This window comes from Opisthocomus hoazin, chromosome 11 (genome assembly GCF_030867145.1).
Source record: "Opisthocomus hoazin isolate bOpiHoa1 chromosome 11, bOpiHoa1.hap1, whole genome shotgun sequence".
Classification (NCBI taxonomy): domain Eukaryota; kingdom Metazoa; phylum Chordata; class Aves; order Opisthocomiformes; family Opisthocomidae; genus Opisthocomus; species Opisthocomus hoazin.
Window position 1 is genome coordinate 13246075 of NC_134424.1, and position 18217 is coordinate 13264291.

The window sequence follows — 18217 nt, forward strand, 5'->3', positions numbered from 1 at the left end:
TGTACGCTAGGACAAAGTATTTTGGACTAAATGGACAGTATTTTTCTAGAGTCATTTTTTCCCTGTGTCATTTCTTCCTTTCTGTAGATTAAATTAAGTGAATGTTTAGTGTTCTGGATTAACGTAACAAAGATACTTTGCTTTTTAAATTACTTCTCTTTGGAGTATCAGTGTGTGCTACAAATAATAATGAATTTTAAAAGGTGGGTAGACAAGCCTTGTTAGCACCGTCTCACAGGTGAGCAGTGAAAAGCAAAGGAACATGCCTAACGCCATGAAGGAATGGCATAGGGAAAAAGAGTTTGGATCTCCCAGTCAAAACCAACATTATTTGTGGATTCCGATAAAATTCAATCAATCTTCCGCCCACCTCAATGCACTGCATTTTTTTTGAAAATCGAAATCTTTCATTTTGTCATTCTTTGATTGAATAGTTTCAAATTTTTGTTTCAAAACAGTATTTGGACCAGAAGTTCGAAGATTTGTGTGAAAGAGTTCAGTACTCTCCCACCCCAAAACCTTTTGTCTCAAAATGATCCTCATCGCTATCCCCAGTTCTGCAGCTCATCCGTAACATGGTGCTTTTCCCAAAGACCATCCTGCATGGCCCCATCCCAACCTCTTTCCAAGACAACAGAAAGAACATCACCTGTTTCTGAACACTAGCAAACACCTCAGAAGGTGGCAAGCAAGGGATTTTTCGAAGGAGAAAATGATGTAAAGCAGAGAAAGGCAGAGAAGAAAGGCATTGGGGGCAGTGGGGAAAAAGTTGAAAGGGGCATTTTGGAACGAGAATAGTTGCCAGACAGGTGTCTAAGTGATGGAGAGAAGGTGTATGACTGGAAAGTTCTTGAAGAAGTGGGAAAAAAGTTCATATAGTCAATTAATCCACAGGTGGGCTGTGAGTTACTCATGCCCTTCCATGCTCCTGTGGTCCCGTGGGGAGCATCAGACATGAAAAATGTAGCAATCACACCAATACCTCAGGACCTTTCAATCCCATCTGCTTCAAACTATTCCTGCTTACAAGCTTATCAAAGTGAACACAATAAATACAGTCTTATCAACTGAATATGCCTCCCATATAAGGGGTGTTCTGGTTTTGTCTGCGTTGTTATAGACCATGCACAAAGGAGAGGTTGTTCCTGGAATGTAATACAGAAAGCATTTTGCAGGGATTGTATCTGAAAAAGGTGTCTTTGAAACAGAAGAGGAAAGTGGCTTTAATGCTGAATTTGTCTTCTTTTAGAGAAACTTCTTTCTCTTAAGTAGTTTGAGACAGGACCATAGACACAGGAGAAAGGGTGAAAGAAGCCCTTATGGAAAAGACAGTTTTGCTAACAGAAAATCCTTTCATTATTGTCAAAGGTTAGTGACAGAGAACATCAGTGTGCTGTTTAATAACAAGAGTGTTGGCTGCCCAGGTTCAAAGATGCTTCAGCAATGTGGAAACTCTGTCCTTTGTAAAAGGTTAAATATATATAATTATTTATACTGACACTGATGCTGTAATGGGGCAGCAGCAGCAGGCGTAATAGTTGGGAAGATAAAGGCTATATTCATGCGTTTCAGTAAGAAGTGCTCTGAGATCAAGACCGTGATGACACAAGAGATTCAGGGAGAAAAAAAAAGAGTCGCTTTGGGATGCATGTGATAAAAAAAATTGACAGTCTTCTTCACAGCGAGCCTGACACTGAGACAAGGAAAAGGAGTGGCTAATAGGGAAAATTGCATCTATTTTCTTCCCTCAAAATCTCACAAAGAAAAAAGCATATCTGAGTGATTACAGTAATGAAATGTACAGATTGAACACAAAGCAAAGTATTTAAATCTGAAAAGCACCTGTTTAAATGGCATTGAGGAAAGTTCATGGTCTTACAGACCTTCACAAGCATTTTGCTAACGTAAAAAAATAAGAAGCATTGTTTTTATTATGTAAAGCTGCTAGTGCTGCAGTGTTCAGGAAGCTGAACATTGACTTGAACTCTTTCTTACATGTCAGCCAGCACCAATATTTTTTTTGTGAGAAAATATATGCTAACAACCAGATCAGCGCGGGGGCCAGAACAGGCTCTTGTTCTGTCTCCGTCACTTTGCTGGTTCACACACCTGCCCTCGAGCAGTCCTTATTCGAGCTGTCTGAAGAGAATCAACGCGCTTAATCTTGAGATGAACAATTCGCTGCACTGGGCCCTTCCCTCTTGCTGCTTAATGTAACCAAATGCACATAAAGGCACTGTTTGCTCTCAGTTTTGACAGTGTAAATCTGGGGTAATTTCACTGTAATGAACAAACTTGCTTGTAATTTATACCAAAGGTTTAAGCTCACACATTGCTCTAGGGAGCATATTTTTGAGGAAGATTGTGCTATTTTTACCATTGCGTTTCTGAGCCTGCCTGCGTTTTGCTGCTCCATCCACTCAAGGTGTAACTGCAGCAAGAGTAGACATGAATGAGTTACTACCAGGTAGCATGAATATCAGTTGCAGGGAAGACATTTTGACCTAGGTCTGGGCTGTTTTTGCGAACTTCTGATTGCCTATTTTCACAAACCTTGCAAGGACTTTAGCGTCCATAAATCTGTAAATTTGGTTGAAACTGGCCAACAGGTGCAAAAGCTGTGGAAGGCAGACAAAATAATGTGAATGCAGATACAGAACACATGTGCAGTGAGAGTAATTGCAGAAGTCTTGTTTCCTTAAGAAAAAAAATAATATTAGAACTAATTTTTTTAATTGAAAGACAAACCTGACACTGAGCCAAAAATGATTTGTCAACAAATGCTACCTTTGAATATGCTGCTTTAAATCCATCTTTAACACTGTGGGTGGAAATGAAGATTTATCTGTTAAAATTAAGAAGACAATGTGGTTGGTAAATGTTAACCATTATGGTCTGAAAACTCTGTGGAAGAGATTAAAGCATTTTCCAAGACCTCTCAATATGATGAAGCGATTTTCAAACAAATTCTGTTTGGAAACAGTGATACAGTCACTGATATTGGCACCTTGTTCTGCTGATATCACACATGGCCTCATCTCCAGCTGTAAACTCACACTCGCCAAATGTAATTAAAAGCTCACATGGAAAAGCTTCCTTCCACGGTTTATTCGTGGTGACAAGTTCTTGTTACCTTGAGAGTTCTGAGGCTTTTGGGCTGCGAGGTGGGTCCAGTTTTCCTTTGGAAACAATTGTGATGGTAACCCCAGCGGGGTGAACAGGCAATTCATGGCATTGAAAAGACGGCAGAGAAAGTGTTCTTAATCTGGCTGATGTGGTACTTGATCATGCAGATGACATGCAGGAGAGAATGCGAAAGGAAAGAACGGAGGTTGACAGTGACAGACCAAAGAATAGCAACTGTCATGAGGATGGTAAAACCACTGCAGGCGCTTCATAGCTGTGGATCTCTCAGACATCCCCCTGCTGCATAAGGAATGTCGAGCACTCTGGGAATCTAGAAAGATGCTGTCGAGGGTGATTTGTGCAAAAAAGACACATTCTGAAGAGCTCATAGGTTGTCCTCATGTGGTGACCTCAGAGATGCTCAGGCATAATGACTAAGCTTTTGTGCTACAGATGAGAGAGATTTTTGTGGCGTCTCTACCGTCGCCATTTATACCCCTCCTTACTCCAAATAGGCGTTCCCCATGGTGAAGTGTGTGTGCACAGAACTTGAACATCTATCAGGCTCCCATGCAGCCCCACTCATGGGACACTGTGAAGGGGCACTTCAGAAGCATGGTCAACGGCATTGCTTGGATTCCTACAAGCATCACCCCTTTTCACATCATACTCATTCCTTACGTGGTGCACGGTCTCCATGGGTGTCCTGTGGTGCACACCCATCTAAGAAGATCCCCTGGGGATTGCTGGGGGCAGAGGAAGGAGAGGGAGGGAGGCAAGCTGGAAACAGGTAAATGCAAGATATCTTCTGTATGCCATGAGGACCAAGCCCCGCTTCCCAGAAATAAAAACATGAAATAAAGAAATATATAGCTCTAGGTGGGTACATGAAGTAGTGTTGCAGAGAGATGAGATTTCTTTCAAGCAACTCCTGAAAACAAAGTCCTTGAATGAAGTAAATTTGTCAGCTCTTTCAGGCAGGATCTCTGTCTTCCTGTACAGTTCATACAGGTGTCAGCACATTCGGGATTAGGTGGGACTCTAGAGCATAAATGAAAAATTACTGCAGAGAAAGTTGATCCTATAGAATGTCTCTGATGTGTGAATGCTATTTCTATCATTAATATGAAGCAAAAAGAGTGGATGGAGCACTAGCTCTGAATAAGATGCAGCAGCAGACTCTTTGATATACAAGTCTAGTTTTTGCTGTCATCCATGTAGGTGTAAATCTGTAGTAAGTAGTCTGCTGATCTCAGTTGTGTTGTGTCAGACTCATTTTGTTCTAACCCAGATCAGAATCTGACACTTAGCCTTTGAAGTGTTAATTTCTGAAAGGTCCTATAGGCACAGAACAGAGAGTACACAGTCACTGTCCAAAAATTCTTCCCAGCCTAATTGCCAGCTCCAGCGTGAAAAACCTTAATGACTTAAATTGAATTATTCTAGAGTCACACTGATGGAAGGAAAATGAGAAATAGATTCGAGTTTTTGGTGTGAGTAATAGCATTGTTCAGGAACCTGTACCATGTGTCTTAATCAGCAATCCTGCAATGTAATTGTCTGTTTGTTGTGTAATGTTCCTAGAGACTCTTATGCTATTTATACAGTGTACATAATCCTCATAAGTAAACGAACAGCATTTCCTAAGGCTCAAAATCCTTTCTCCTATTCATCCCATTTAACTGGTCTTAGCTCTTTCTCTCCATATTTTCCCAGGAACATAACTATATTCGTTGGAAAGCCCAAGAAAGAGCAGTATTGTGTTCTTAATGACAGAGGCAATTGAGACACTTTTGGAAGAAAACCAGATGGGAGGGCTCTATTTAAGGTCATGCATTTTAATCTCTTGCTTAAAAAAATATCCTCTCCAGCTAAGTCTCTGAAAACTTATTACAGCCAACGTACAAATTAGGAAAATTTATCCAAATGAATCCCTTTGAATGCCATATTCATTAGCTTATGTTAAAACACATTCAGTAGAACTACTGTCTCTGAAATACAGGTCTCTGGTAAAAAATGTTGTATCACCATGACAGCTTTAACCATGTGTTGCTTTTATGTTATATAATTCCTGCTTTATAAATAAGAGCACATAGAAGGACTTAAACAAGAAAGCCTATTAGGGAAGATTTAGGAATCAAAGAATTTTTGTTTATCCTCCTTAGCCTGGCATGCCACCTCTTACAACTTAATTTTTTGCCCGAGTTCTTGCTGAGAGCTTCATTTAAAAGTTTTAAGCAGTTAAAGGAGGTTCAAATAGACACTGAACATCTCGACCATAAAATACTTATTTGAATATGTACTTTGAGGTCTCTCTGGAAAGGAAAGCATGTGTAGGAGGGGCTGGAAGGAGACATTTTAGCTTTGATGCTGGAGTATTAACTGTGCATTTGAATAACACCTTCTTCTAAAATAAATGTGTCTATTTATAAACATGCTTTGGACTTCTGACAAGTAGCAGCTCATGGGCCTGATTCTGCTCTGTTATACCTGTGCCACCGCCTCCGTAGTGCCTGTGTGCAGGGAGGAACAAAAAAGGCAAAAATTTGGTCTGATAGATGAGGTCAGAAATGCTTTCTACTCACTTAAGAATTACTAAGAGAATGAGAGCAAGGCATTACAGGAGAAAAGAAGGAGTGGGAACTGAAGCATTGACCGTGTTTAGGAAGATAATAATCTGTTTTTTCAGCCCTGCTTCTAATCAATCTTTTGCCCTGAAGTCTTCTACAAGCTGCATTACCTCATCTGCTTTGCTCTGTGTTAGTAAAGAATGACAGTGCTTCTCGGTTTCGTCTTTGGAAGTGCCTGTCAGGGCTAGCTTTATTGCTCCCTGATTTCTCCAAGAAACCAGCTATGCAGTCCTGCTTTGCAGAGAGTGAGAGGGCAACGCAAGAGCTGAGGTTCTCAGCTTGAGTGCTGTTAGAGAGTAATGAAAGGAAATGTTACATAAGAGATCAGTGCTATTAAATCCATTGTGCATTCCAGAGATCAATTTAACAGTGAATTATTTTACAGGAGGCAAAGCTTAGATTTCACTTGCTTGTTGGAGAATTACTCCTTTTTTCCACCCATTTCCCAGGTTCCTTTGATAAAAATTCAAAGAGGTACTAGTAAGAATACATGTTGCTTGGTATTGTCATCTGAGGACTTAATTATATGATAAAGAATTACAGCATCAGTGGCCTGAAGTCACTAATAGGTCTTGATCATCCTGACCAGCATCACCTGGGGCCTCCACCCACACCCTCTGCCCATAGGTCCAGGAGCATCATTTAAACACAGGCCGGGTGTGCGAATCAGCCTTTTCTTGTCACCTTGCCTTTGTCTGACAGCTGCTGGTAGGACCTTCTGCAGTTGCCTGTTTCTGGATCTGTGGAGCTGTGCCCCGATGGTGAGCTCACTACCTGGGTCACCTTTCTTTTGGAAGCAGCTCTGCTCTTGTTATACTGATATACTGCCCTGACTGAGAGATGGTGATTTATGTCTAATTTCAGGTCTTTGTTAGCGGGAGAACCAAACTAAATGGTACGAAGTCTGATATTCAGAGGTCTCCATCACCCTGCCACTCTCAGTGGAGTACATAAGCTCTTTTCAGCCCTATCTGGACCACCAGCCAACCTGTAGATGTCATTTTGGTCAGCCATCCTGTCCGTGCAATGAACAGTCTAGACTTGGACCTGGGTGGGAAAAAAGAATTGTCCACATTAGACTCAGCTGCCTGGCAAATTTAGCTGTGTAATAACTTGGCGTCGATGAAACTTGGAAGTGCGATTGCTTTCCACCAGTGTCTGTTTTTAGGAGTATCAATGATGTGGGTGAAGTCACTGGGTGTATGTATGTAGGAATGTTCCTTATCTCTGGAAACTCAACTGCATGTCAGTCTCACTCCTATAGAAATATAGAGCTATATCTAAGGCACTTATTCCCTTTGCACCTGCTGAACTAATTATTACCAGTGACTCTTTACCACTTCACTGCCGTTACAGAGGCTCTCCCTCAAGTGCTGGAAGGGTGTTCTGTTTTTAGAACTGATGTGACTCAAATTGTATTTGGCCTTCTCAGATGAGCATGGGGCAAGGGGCAGGCAGCTGACCTCAGCCAAAGCAGTATGCTTTGCCTTCAGCCAGCTACAAGCAATGTGTGAGTGTAGCGAGGCACAGAACTGTACCTCATTGAAATTCTGAAGATGTGCTAATCACATCACCTACCATGCTTTGCCTTCTCTATCCTGATTTCTTAATAAAGATCATGTATTTTATTTATATATTTATTTTACTAATGGAGCTTCATGTTAAATTTAAAGTCCATTAGAACCACTGCTTACAAAGTGCCCTTGAAAGTATGTTTGATTGCAGAATTATCCAAGCGTGATATGGAAAGCTCTCAAGCATTAATGGGTTTGGGAACACAAAGGTGGCTTCACTGGCTTTTTTTAGTCCTTCAGTGGCATCTGAAATATCTCCTAGGGAAAGCGTATAATGTAAAAAGCCTGACGTGTTGAAAGGGTGTATTTGTAAGGGGCAGGAGGGAAGACTGAGTTCTGGGATTAAATCCTCTTGTGTGATGAATGTGAAAATGACAGAAATGTTCAAAACTCCGAGTGAGAAATCCATCTCCCCCTGTACCAAGGACATACAAATGGGCTTTATGCAGAGAACTAAGCCAGGTAGTGTTGAATTCACCTGCTCATGTTTGTGAGGAGAGACGGGAGTGTGGCTTAATGCAGGACCCTCCCCAGCATCCATTCCAGTCCAGACATGGAAACAGCAGTTGCTGCGCTTTGGACACCTGTTGGGACTCCCGGGAGGCTGTGACCACAGCATGTGTGTTTTAATGACCCCATCTATAGTTCTGGCTGGTTTAAGGCACAATGACAAATACAGACACACACGCTGCTGGCGGGTCCCTCGGCACAAGAGTCTCCCCCAAACCCTCTGCTGTCTGTACTGCGCCTCTCTGAGGTTACCACCATTTTATGTAGAGCGTGAACGTGGTGGGTGTTCAGCTGCTCTACCCAGGGGACGAAGACAGTCTTCATGGTCTTAACTGAAATGCTGTATGTCTCCACTTGCATTCCTAATGGTTTCATAAATCTGAATGAAGGAGGCAGCGGGGACAGGATGATCTGGAGTTGTGAGTGACGGAGCACAAAGCAGCCTGAATTGCCTGAACAGCAAGTTTCTTTTTTCTGCATATTGAAATTTTGCATGGTGTATACATTGTAGATGACGGATAGCCTGCTTAACAAGAGATGCCTCCACTCAGTTGCAGATGTGAAATGATTTAAGTTTGAGAAGTTTTTTTGTTGATTTGTGTATTCAGTTCTTTGGGAAGAGCCTTGTGACACCAGTCTCCACAGAGGGAAAAGAGGATTGACTCACAGGTGTATTTCTCAACTACCACTTCTGGGAACATGGCAAAGCAGTGCTAGTAGAGTCTAATATCCTCAGATTCCTTTGTTAGCAATATTTCAGTGTTAGTATTGCTTTAGAAGAGGAGATTAAAGTTCTTCATTTCTTGTTGTAGAATATTATTTTTCTAAGCTTGAAACTAGAACTTTACTCCCCTCTGATTTTTTTCTTCTCATTTTCTAATTGTTGAGAACTTAGCTTTGCCCTGGTTGCAAATTGAACATGAAATTGGATTTACCTGAAATGGCTGTGGAAGGCGTAAATAAAAAGGAGATATTTTGTACCTTCAGGACTGCTTCTGATTAAAGGAGGTAAAATCTAAGTTGCTTAAACTATCCAATGAAGGTTTCATAAATGCTTGAAAGCGTGGTAGCTCTTAAGCTTTTGAAAAGATGCTCCAATAGGTCACAAAAGATTACTTTTCTAAGAAGTGTACAGGAAAAATGTTTATCAGTGGATTCTCAACTGAATGTCTTCGTTAACTGGTAATGGTTGTGACTTTTTGCAAAAAGTCACTGACTGTGCTGTATCACTTTTGTATCTGATTATTTCTGTTCTTTATGAAGTTACCATGCCCCACAGTTACTCAATTTAGAAAATGGCAATAAAAAAGCACTAAGAAAGAAACAGCAATTATCCCAGGCCCCGGAGGTAAGAGATGAAGCCTACAAAGAGAACGACTTTCCCTTGGTCGAGGAGGACTGTGTGAGGGATCGCTTAAGCGATCTGGACGTCCACAAATCCATGGGCCCCGATGGAATGCACCCACGAGTGCTGAGGGAGCTGGCGGATGTCATTGCTGAGCCACTCTCCATCATCTTTGAGAGGTCCTGGAGGACAGGAGAGGTGCCCGAGGACTGGAGAAAGGCCAATGTCACTCCAATCTTCAAAAAGGGCAAGAAGGAGGACCCAGGGAACTACAGGCCGGTCAGCCTCACCTCCATCCCGGGAAAGGTGATGGAGCAGCTTATCCTGGAGGCCATCATGAAGCAAGTGGAAGAAAAGAAGGTTATCAGGAGTAGTCAGCATGGATTCACCAAGGGGAAATCATGCCTGACCAATCTGATAGCTTTCTACGATGACATGACTGGCTGGGTAGACGAAGGGAGAGCCGTGGATGTTATCTACCTTGACTTCAGCAAGGCTTTCGACACAGTCTCCCATGATATCCTCCTGGGGAAGCTCAGGAAGTGTGGGCTGGATGAGTGGTCGGTGAAGTGGATAGAGAACTGGCTGAATGGCAGAACTCAGAGGGCTGTCATCAGCGGCGCTGAGTCTAGTTGGAGGCTGGTAACAAGTGGTGTCCCTCAGGGGTCAGTACTGGGCCCAGTCTTGTTTAACTTCTTCATCAACGACCTGGATGAAGAGTTAGAATGTACCCTCAGCAAGTTTGCTGATGACACCAAACTGGGAGGTGTGGTAGACACACCAGAAGGCTGTGCTGCCATTCAGTGTGACCTGGATAGGCTGGAAAGCTGGGCAGAGAGGAACCTGATGAGGTTCAACAAGGGCAAGTGCAGGGTCCTGCACCTGGGGAGGAACAACCTCATGCACCAGTACAGGCTTGGGGTGGACCTGCTGGAGAGCAGCTCTGCGGAGAGGGACCTGGGTGTCCTGGTGGACGACAGGTTAACCATGAGCCAGCAGTGTGCCCTGGCTGCCAAGAAAGCCAATGGGATCCTGGGGTGCATCAAGAAGAGTGTGGCCAGCAGGACAAGGGAGGTTCTCCTTCCCCTCTACACTGCCCTGGTGAGGCCTCATCTGGAGTACTGTGTCCAGTTCTGGGCTCCCCAGTTCAAGAAGGATGAAGAGCTACTGGAGAGAGTCCAGCGGAGGGCTACAAGGATGGTGAGGGGACTGGAGCATCTCCACTACGAGGAGAGGTTGAGGGAACTGGGCTTGTTCAGCCTGAAGAAGAGAAGGCTGCGAGGGGACCTTATAAATGCCTACAAATATCTGAAGGGTGGATGTCAGGAGGATGGGGCCAAGCTCTTTTCAGTGGTGCCCAGTGACAGGACAAGGGGTAATGGGCACAAACTGAGGCACAGGAAGTTCCGTCTGAACATGAGGAGGAACTTCTTCCCTCTGAGGGTGACGGAGCACTGGAACAGGCTGCCCAGGGAGATTGTGGATTCTCCTTCTCTGGAGATATTCAAGACCCGCCTGGACAAGATCCTGTGCAGCCTACTGTAGGTGACCCTGCTTCGGCAGGGGGGTTGGACTAGATGACCCACAGGGGTCCCTTCCAACCCCTACTATTCTGTGATTCTGTGATTCTGTGATTCTACAGGAGTTCTGGGGCACTATGTCCACTGCCCCCCTTGAAACATTGAGGCAATCAGCAAAGCTATTGTTGTTTGACTCTGACATGCTGCATGCGTTCCCTAACCGGTACCATTCCTTCCTCTGATTGAGCAAGATGCTCTTTCATTCTTCATATCAAGACTTTTCCTGTGGGTGACTGCATATTCTTCAGTGGAGCACAGTAACACCTGGGCTAATTTTGAAAAAAGCTGTCTTGATAACCAGCAGCAGTCTGTCTTTGGCACCACAAAGCTGTCTTTTGAACAGATCAAAGTAGTCTATGGGGAGCTTTAATATTATTGGTTCCCAGTTAAAACTGCCTTGAGTATCTCCTGCTATGTTACACTGCACTCTGTAGACTGTACACAACCTGGTAGCAAATTGTCTTGCATGCTGTACTCCATGATTCTGCTGAAGGATGCTGTAGGGTCCTGCACATGGGTCAGGGCAATCCCAAGCACAAACACGAGAAGCTCAACCTGACCCAGCAATGTACGCTCACAGCTCAGAAGGCCAACCGTGTCCTGGGCTACATCAAGAGATGCATGGTCAGCAAGTCAAGGGAGGGGATTCTGCCCCTCTGCTCCACTCTGGTGAGAGCCCACCTGGAGTCCTGCGTCCTGCTCTGGAGCTCTCAGCACAGGAAAGACATGGACCTGTTGGAGTGGGTCCAGAGGAAGCCACAAAAATGGTCGGAGGGCTGGAACACCTCTCCTATGAGGAAAGGCTGAGAGTTGGGGCTGTTCAGCCTGGAGGAGAGAAGGCTCCGGGGAGACCTTATTGCAGCCTTCCAGTACCTGGAGGGGCCTGCAAGAAAGCTGGAGAGGGACTTTTTACAAGGGCACACAGTGATAGGACAAGGGGTAATGGATTAAAACTAAAAGAGAGTAGATTTAGATTAAAGAAAGAAATTCTTTACGATGAGGGTGGTGAGGCACTGGCACAGGTTGCCCAGAGAAGCTGTGGGTGCCCCCTGCCTGGCAGTGTTCAAGGCCAGCTTGGACAGGGCTTTGAGCAGCCTGGTCTGGTGGAAGGTGTCCCTGCCCATGGGAGGGGGGTTGGAACCAGATGATCTTTAGGGTCCGTTCCAACCCAAAGCATTAATGATTCTATAAGCACATATTGAGGAGAACCTAATACAAACTGCTAGGGTCTTGTTGGCAGGTATTAGGGCAAGTAATGATTCAGTGTGCATGGAAAAGGAGCTGAAAACCAAACCCAGTGGAGGTTTTCAAATTCAGATATTGAACTGAATCAAATGCTGTTAAGTTCAGCTGGAGGAAAACTTTCTGCTGATGATAACGGACACTGGTTCTAATTTTGCTGCTCTGATGCAGGCATAACTGATTTTGTCTTTACCTCACTCTAAAATACAGACCAGGAATACAGTGGTAGCAAATTTGAAGCATTACAGTCCTCATTTACATGTTGCTGCCTCTTGCAAATACCTTTGGAGAATGCACAAAAGGTTGAAAAAATATTAAGTCCATATTAAGTGGTAGATGGAAAACCATATGCAAGCAAACCTTTGAGCACCAGGGGCTCATTTCTCTGACAGACCAGCTTACCAGCACCGGGGGCAACACACTTTCAAAGCAGCTTCACCAACCTTGCACAGGTCATACTTGCAGTTCTTTCCCTTTGCGTATGCAAGGGCATAATTCCATGCCATACAATGCATTTTGGATTTTCACAATTGACCCGTCCTACATATATATCTGGAAAGCTAGCCTTCATGTGGAAATCGCTTGCATATTGCAGTCATTTGATATTTAAAAGTGGTCACATACACACACATGCACAAAAGAACTGCTTCAGCGCGCCATCAGTGCTCATTACAGGGTATTGTGTCCTTTGGCACAGATGGAAAACCTGCGAGGGTACATCAGCATATTAATTCTCGAGAACCAAAGGCTGTGAATTCAAAATCTGGATTTGATCACTGGAAAGGATTTGGGAAGTCAGCGTTTACACTGTGATTTCAGTGTACAGTGTTTGCAGCGTGCACTGAGATCTCAGGTATGTCCGCAGCCTGCTGCAGTATGTCCGAGCAAATGAAAACCAGGATCTCTTTCAATCCTGCACACTGACTTCAGGCATCCTGGAGTAACCCTCCAGCAGCAGGGCTTGCCACAAATAACTCACCTGGCACTCCTGCGTATTGGGTGGGTCTGTTTCTGGAAGTTGATTTCCCTTAAGCAATGGGTGTAATATTTTATTGAAGACAACTAACCAACAAATCCAAATGATTGTTGGTTAACAAGTGCGAGGGTCAAATCCACTAACAGTAACTGGAAAATAACTTCTGATCCGTTGCAACTTCATGATAAAGTGATTTGTTCAGCACACAGAACAAGTAGTTATGACAATTGCTACTATATAGGCAGAAAACAAGACAAAATACCTTTGCATTTTGAAGACATGCTGCTTGTCCTTCCTTTGATACAAGACCTCAGAAAGGATTTTGCTTCGATGTCTGTAGATAACATGCAGTAGCCTCTGCTTTGAGTTTACTTTCTAATAAATTTCTGGAGCTGCAAAAGGGAAAAGAAAGGGAGGGACATGAGGATATATAAACAAAAAATGATGCAGCCAGCAACATATTTTTCAGCAGAACGTGGGGCTGCTACATTAGACCTACTTCTCTTTTGCAGGAGGAATTGGGTGCCTTGGTCGTGACAGCGGACAGACACGGAAATGTCTTGATGCAGTGGAGATTTATAACCCTGATGGGGACTTCTGGAGGGATGGACCTCCTATGCCTTCTCCCCTCCTCTCCTTACGAACAAACTCTACCAGCGCAGGCTCCGTGGAAGGGAAGCTGTACCTCTGTGGAGGATTTCGTGGAGCAGGTACTAAAATGACTCTGACATTGTTTACATAGTTGAAATCAGTTTCACTGTACACAGACTGAGCTGATGACCGAGCAACCCTATCAGGTGGCACTGGCATGCCCTGGAACCACAGAGCTGATTCAGCCCTTTGGACTGCTGGCTCCTAATGTCAATATGAATTGTGCTCTTCTTGTCCTTTGCTTTTTTTCTTAACAAAACGTGAAAAATTAACGATATTTCCAATCTGCGCTAAACCTTTCCAAACTACATCCAGAGCTACTGAGATCAGGAGCTTCTTGTGTTATGGACATCAAAGAACTTGGATATATTTGCTGAAGGTTAAGGCACTATCTATCTGTCCTTAGCCAAGCTATCTGGCTCTGCCTATTTACTTACATGCTTTTCATAATCAGTGTTGAAAAGGCTTGTGCTTTTAATGAGGTACAAAGACTAAAATTCCGGATCTGGTGATTTCAAGTAATCCTAGCCCCATGTCCTTACCATTTAAGTCTTCCTCCTCCCAACTGTCCCTGGCTCTATCAAACTCTCCAGTACCATTAACCATTACTTTTTTAACTGTAAATGCAAGTAGTCTCTCAAAACATGCACACTTAAACTTTCATGCTACATAGCAGCTGTTATTCCAATTTCCTTGCTAGGAGAAAGCAGTAATACAGGTGCATTTTCCACTGCTAACAAATGTCACGTCAGGCTCACTGTTGCCCAGGAATGGGCACATGGTATCACTGGGTGATGCGTCCTTCACATTATGCTCACTTCAGCTACATTGACTTTTACTTGTATAACAAACTCTAAACTTAAAGCTGCTGTTATTTTAGAATGATGATTTTCATCAGCTAGTCCACAACTTGCCTTCTCCTCCCTTCATTTGCTGCCATTTGAGGAAGCTGCTTCCTGAGAGCGATTGTATGGCAGCTCTCTAACAGGCATATTTTCGTGTCATCTCTGATGGAAGTTCTGTGACCTCAGAGCAACTGCAGTTATGATACATCACTGTGTCTCCACAACAAACATTGTGCCATCACACTTGGCTCTTTTTCAGCAGCATTAGGAAAAAGCCTAAAGTTAGTGGGTACAAATCTCAAAAGGCCAATCATTTGCACTGGCAAATGGAGCAATTTCATTCAAGATGACTAACAGATCAGTATGAGATTTTCTGAGTAAGGTAGCTTCAGAGCCGTAAAACTCTCTCTGTACAATACCACCACGTTGTGTCACTGAGTCATGTATAAAGAGTGGTAGTACCGGGAGGGGCTGAAAGTTTCCCTGTGGGTTTCAAGACGGCCATCTTTTGTATGTTTGTATAATGCCAGCTCAATGGGGTCCTGGTTCCTGACTGTACTATTGCCATCTATGTAATTATGTATAGAATTCTCTTGCACTGAAAGTGTTATTTAGATTGGAAAACAAGAAGTCAAAGTTAGAAAATGCCAGTTTTGTGGTTACCTGTGCAGTTTGAATTCTGACCCCCTATGTGTGCATTTTGTATACCCATGAAGAAATAGTATGTGATTGTGTTGTTAGACGTTGTTATGGTGTCTATTAACAAGGGAGCCAAAATAAGATTCTCGCTGTCAACTGTAAATCAGATGTCTCCACATGTTTGAGTAGTTGAGAGGAAGCTGTGCCTTAAGGACAGGTTTCCTAATGTGACTTTGAAGTTATTAAAGGAAAAGGGCTTTCTAAATCTTTGTAACAATAATGACTTCTACCTACTGCCATCAAGAAAAAGATGGGTGGAGTCCATATGTTGAACCTGAAGAGGTTATCTAGCTGGCCTCTCTCCCTGGCCCCATCTCCTCTGCATGCTGGAAAGGGCTCTTTCCTGAGCCCTTTGAGAGTGAAGGGTGGAGTGAGAGAGCGTTATTGCTGTCATATGGGAACTTGGAGATGATGGCTTGACTCTGCTCTTTGACAATTACAGCTCCTCAGCAGCTTCAAGATATCCATAGAACAGCATGTGCTGCTGCTGCTTTAGTAGCAGATGGTTATTTTGGAATGTGCTTGTTTGGTTTTACTCTTTTGGGTTCCTTGGTATGTCACTTCAGTTTTTGTGAGGGATGCAACCAAGAGAGGATATTCCAATTCTCCAAAACATTGTAATTTAGTTTCAACCAAGTGGAGTTTTTGGAACAAGCTGGAAGCACAGCTGTAGTCTCTGGGTTTTCTGCCTGCTGAACGCTAAAGGGCTGCTGTGAACATTCCAGAACAAGTGCTTCTAAAAAAAAGAAAATAAGCCAAAATCACTGCTGCAATGGAAAGTATTAGCCAGTGTATATAGGGGGCAGCAACTAACTTCTTGTATACTATAGGTCTGTCCCCAGCTCCGCAGCCTCAACTTTCCTTTGCATTTGCTCAAACTCCCTCTTGATCCAGCAGTGTGAAAGCTGACCTGCTAAGGCCATTGTTGCATCTTAGTTTTACTCATATGTGCTGTGCTCTGTATGCCTTTCTGCATGAGTATTGAACTAAATGGATAATTAGAGACCAGAGATCCTGTACACAAATACAAAGCTGAAAAGCAGCTGTCAACTGCTCAAAGGGCCTTAAATTTGGATGAAAACATAAGTACTGCTCAGCTACCATAGCTTCTGAGTCCCATATGACACGCGAAGTTTTGTGATGGCAGGATTCCCATCCCATATATATTGCCTCTCACAAATCTTGTCTGCTTGAAGGAGGACAAGTAGTGCAGCCCTAACAGAATCCCCAGGAGCAAAGGCAGAGAAATTGCAGCTACTCAGAGTCTTCCAAGAGAAGTCAGCCTGGCCAGCTGAGTGTATAATTTGAACAATGCAGAGCACAGTCTCTCTAAAGGATGAGTGGACTCCAAAGTGTGTCCAAGCTTGATTAAGAGAAAGCTTCCTCTGAACTGCAAGGAATGCTGTTCAATGTTGAGCTGTGTTGGTGAACACAGCTTGCAAGGCTTCCCCTGCTGAGGCTTCCTCAAGTTAGAAGCTTGTCCATAAAAGGGGAAAGAGGATTAATTCAGCTGAAGTGTAGACACTTCTCTGGAGCGCCTACACTGAGTGAGCCCGGGCTCCCTGCAGCATATGGAGAAGCACAGATACTTCCAGAGGGAGATTCAGGTCCTCGGTGCTTTAAATCTGCTCTGAAAGACCACAAGGTAATTCAGAACCCCAAAGACCTCTCTTGCCTCTTAACGCTCCATGTTTTGATCAGGATATGAGGGATTCTAATCTGGCTTACCTAAGGCAAACACCTCAGGAGCTTGGTGTCTATGGTTAGATGGTACAAACTACTCTGAGACCTCTGTGTTGTTTCACTAGCTGACAAATACTGTATGTTCTTATGATCCTAAGTACCCCAAACAACCACTTCTTGGTTTTAATTTGTTTCCTGCTTAGCAAGACTTGCAAAACTTCATCTGTTAGCCGGTAGTTTATATGAATTAGCTCATTTCCCATTAAAGCTATTACAGCAAATAGGAAGCATTAATCTGCATGTCTCTGACACTCAGCTCCACCTCATGTAGCCTAGTGTCATGAATGTTCCTGTCATTTGTCAGCAATATTATAGCATTCATCAAGATATTCAGAAATATTTAAAATGGTTGGTTTTGTCCATTAGATTATAGTTTTGCACAGAGTGAAAACGTTAGCCATAGTATGAATACTCAGAAGGACTCAACGCACAGTAGTCAGCCAGCTTTCTACTAATTGTTAAAATATGTTGCCGCATTTACTACTGTGACTATGGATTTTAAACCAGCCTTTGCAGCCTGACTGTACAATGTTCTTGTTGAAATATTTTATTTCCTTTGCCTTTACATAGAACTAAAACCTGCCACCTGCGCAGGCTGACAGCTATTAACGTCAGCCTGTGCACGGCAGAAGCAGCCTCATTAGCGTGCTTCACCGAAGGAGGTGGTAAGCAGCTCTTCAGGTATGCAGCATTACACGCTTCTAAAATGCTTGCCAGATTGGGTTCCCTTTCTTTTTGACTGCTTCTGAATATTAGAAATAATTTTTTCTGGTGAAAATAAAGAAGGCAAGGGTGTGTGCCTGTCCGCTGGGACTGTCATCTGCTGTCGCTGTCAGCTTGCAGAGGCACATGTTTGTTGACTTTGCATTGTTGCTGCACAAATACAGATCTCGTAGCCTGTTTCTGGGGGCTGGGGGTTGTAGCTTTAGTTTCAGATTGTAGATGTTGGTCCAACTGCCTGTCTCACAGATTTGAATTAATAAATGCAAATCCAGAGTTGATTTTCTTAACTTCATGATTTTAATTCTTTACTGTATACCCATGTGATATCAGCTGATGTGCAAAGTAAAGGGACAACCACCTCAATGCAAATAATAAAACGTTTAACAGGTCTGCTGTTAGCAGCACATAGCACTTAAAAGCTCTTATGATTTTATCAGCTAACAGCACACTTGATGTGGAGCTGTCTTTCTCTGAACTGGCGGTTTTGCCATCTCCAATGTAGTTTACAGCAGAGAAGATATATGTACTGCTTCCCTACATAAATGTTGAAAAATTCTGTAATGTGGTTAGCAG

The 18217-nt window shown here is 43.3% G+C and overlaps 2 protein-coding genes across 5 annotated transcripts in view; one reads left to right on the forward strand and one right to left on the reverse strand.

Moving 5' to 3' along the window:
- The window catches only part of MGLL (monoglyceride lipase), a 114700-nt gene extending 101131 nt beyond the window's left edge, over window positions 1-13569 (reverse strand). Inside the window, exons 1-2 of the mRNA XM_075432592.1 lie at window positions 13483-13569; window positions 13246-13375 (exon numbers count right to left, since the gene is read on the reverse strand). Coding sequence (XP_075288707.1) covers window positions 13246-13330 — 85 coding nt within the window. The 5' untranslated portion in view covers window positions 13331-13375; window positions 13483-13569. The remainder of the gene's footprint in view (window positions 1-13245; window positions 13376-13482) is intronic.
- The window catches only part of KBTBD12 (kelch repeat and BTB domain containing 12), a 62145-nt gene that overhangs the window by 29788 nt on the left and 14140 nt on the right, over window positions 1-18217 (forward strand). For 3 of the 4 annotated variants that reach the window (XR_012765232.1, XM_075432588.1, XM_075432587.1), the window contains exon 5: window positions 13496-13693. Coding sequence is in view for 3 of the 4 variants with exons in the window: in XM_075432588.1 (XP_075288703.1) it covers window positions 13496-13693 (198 nt within the window). In the remaining variant the exon portion in view is untranslated. Of the gene's footprint in view, window positions 1-458; window positions 5522-13495; window positions 13694-18217 lie in introns of those variants that run through there. The other variant, XM_075432589.1, reaches the window with a different exon arrangement.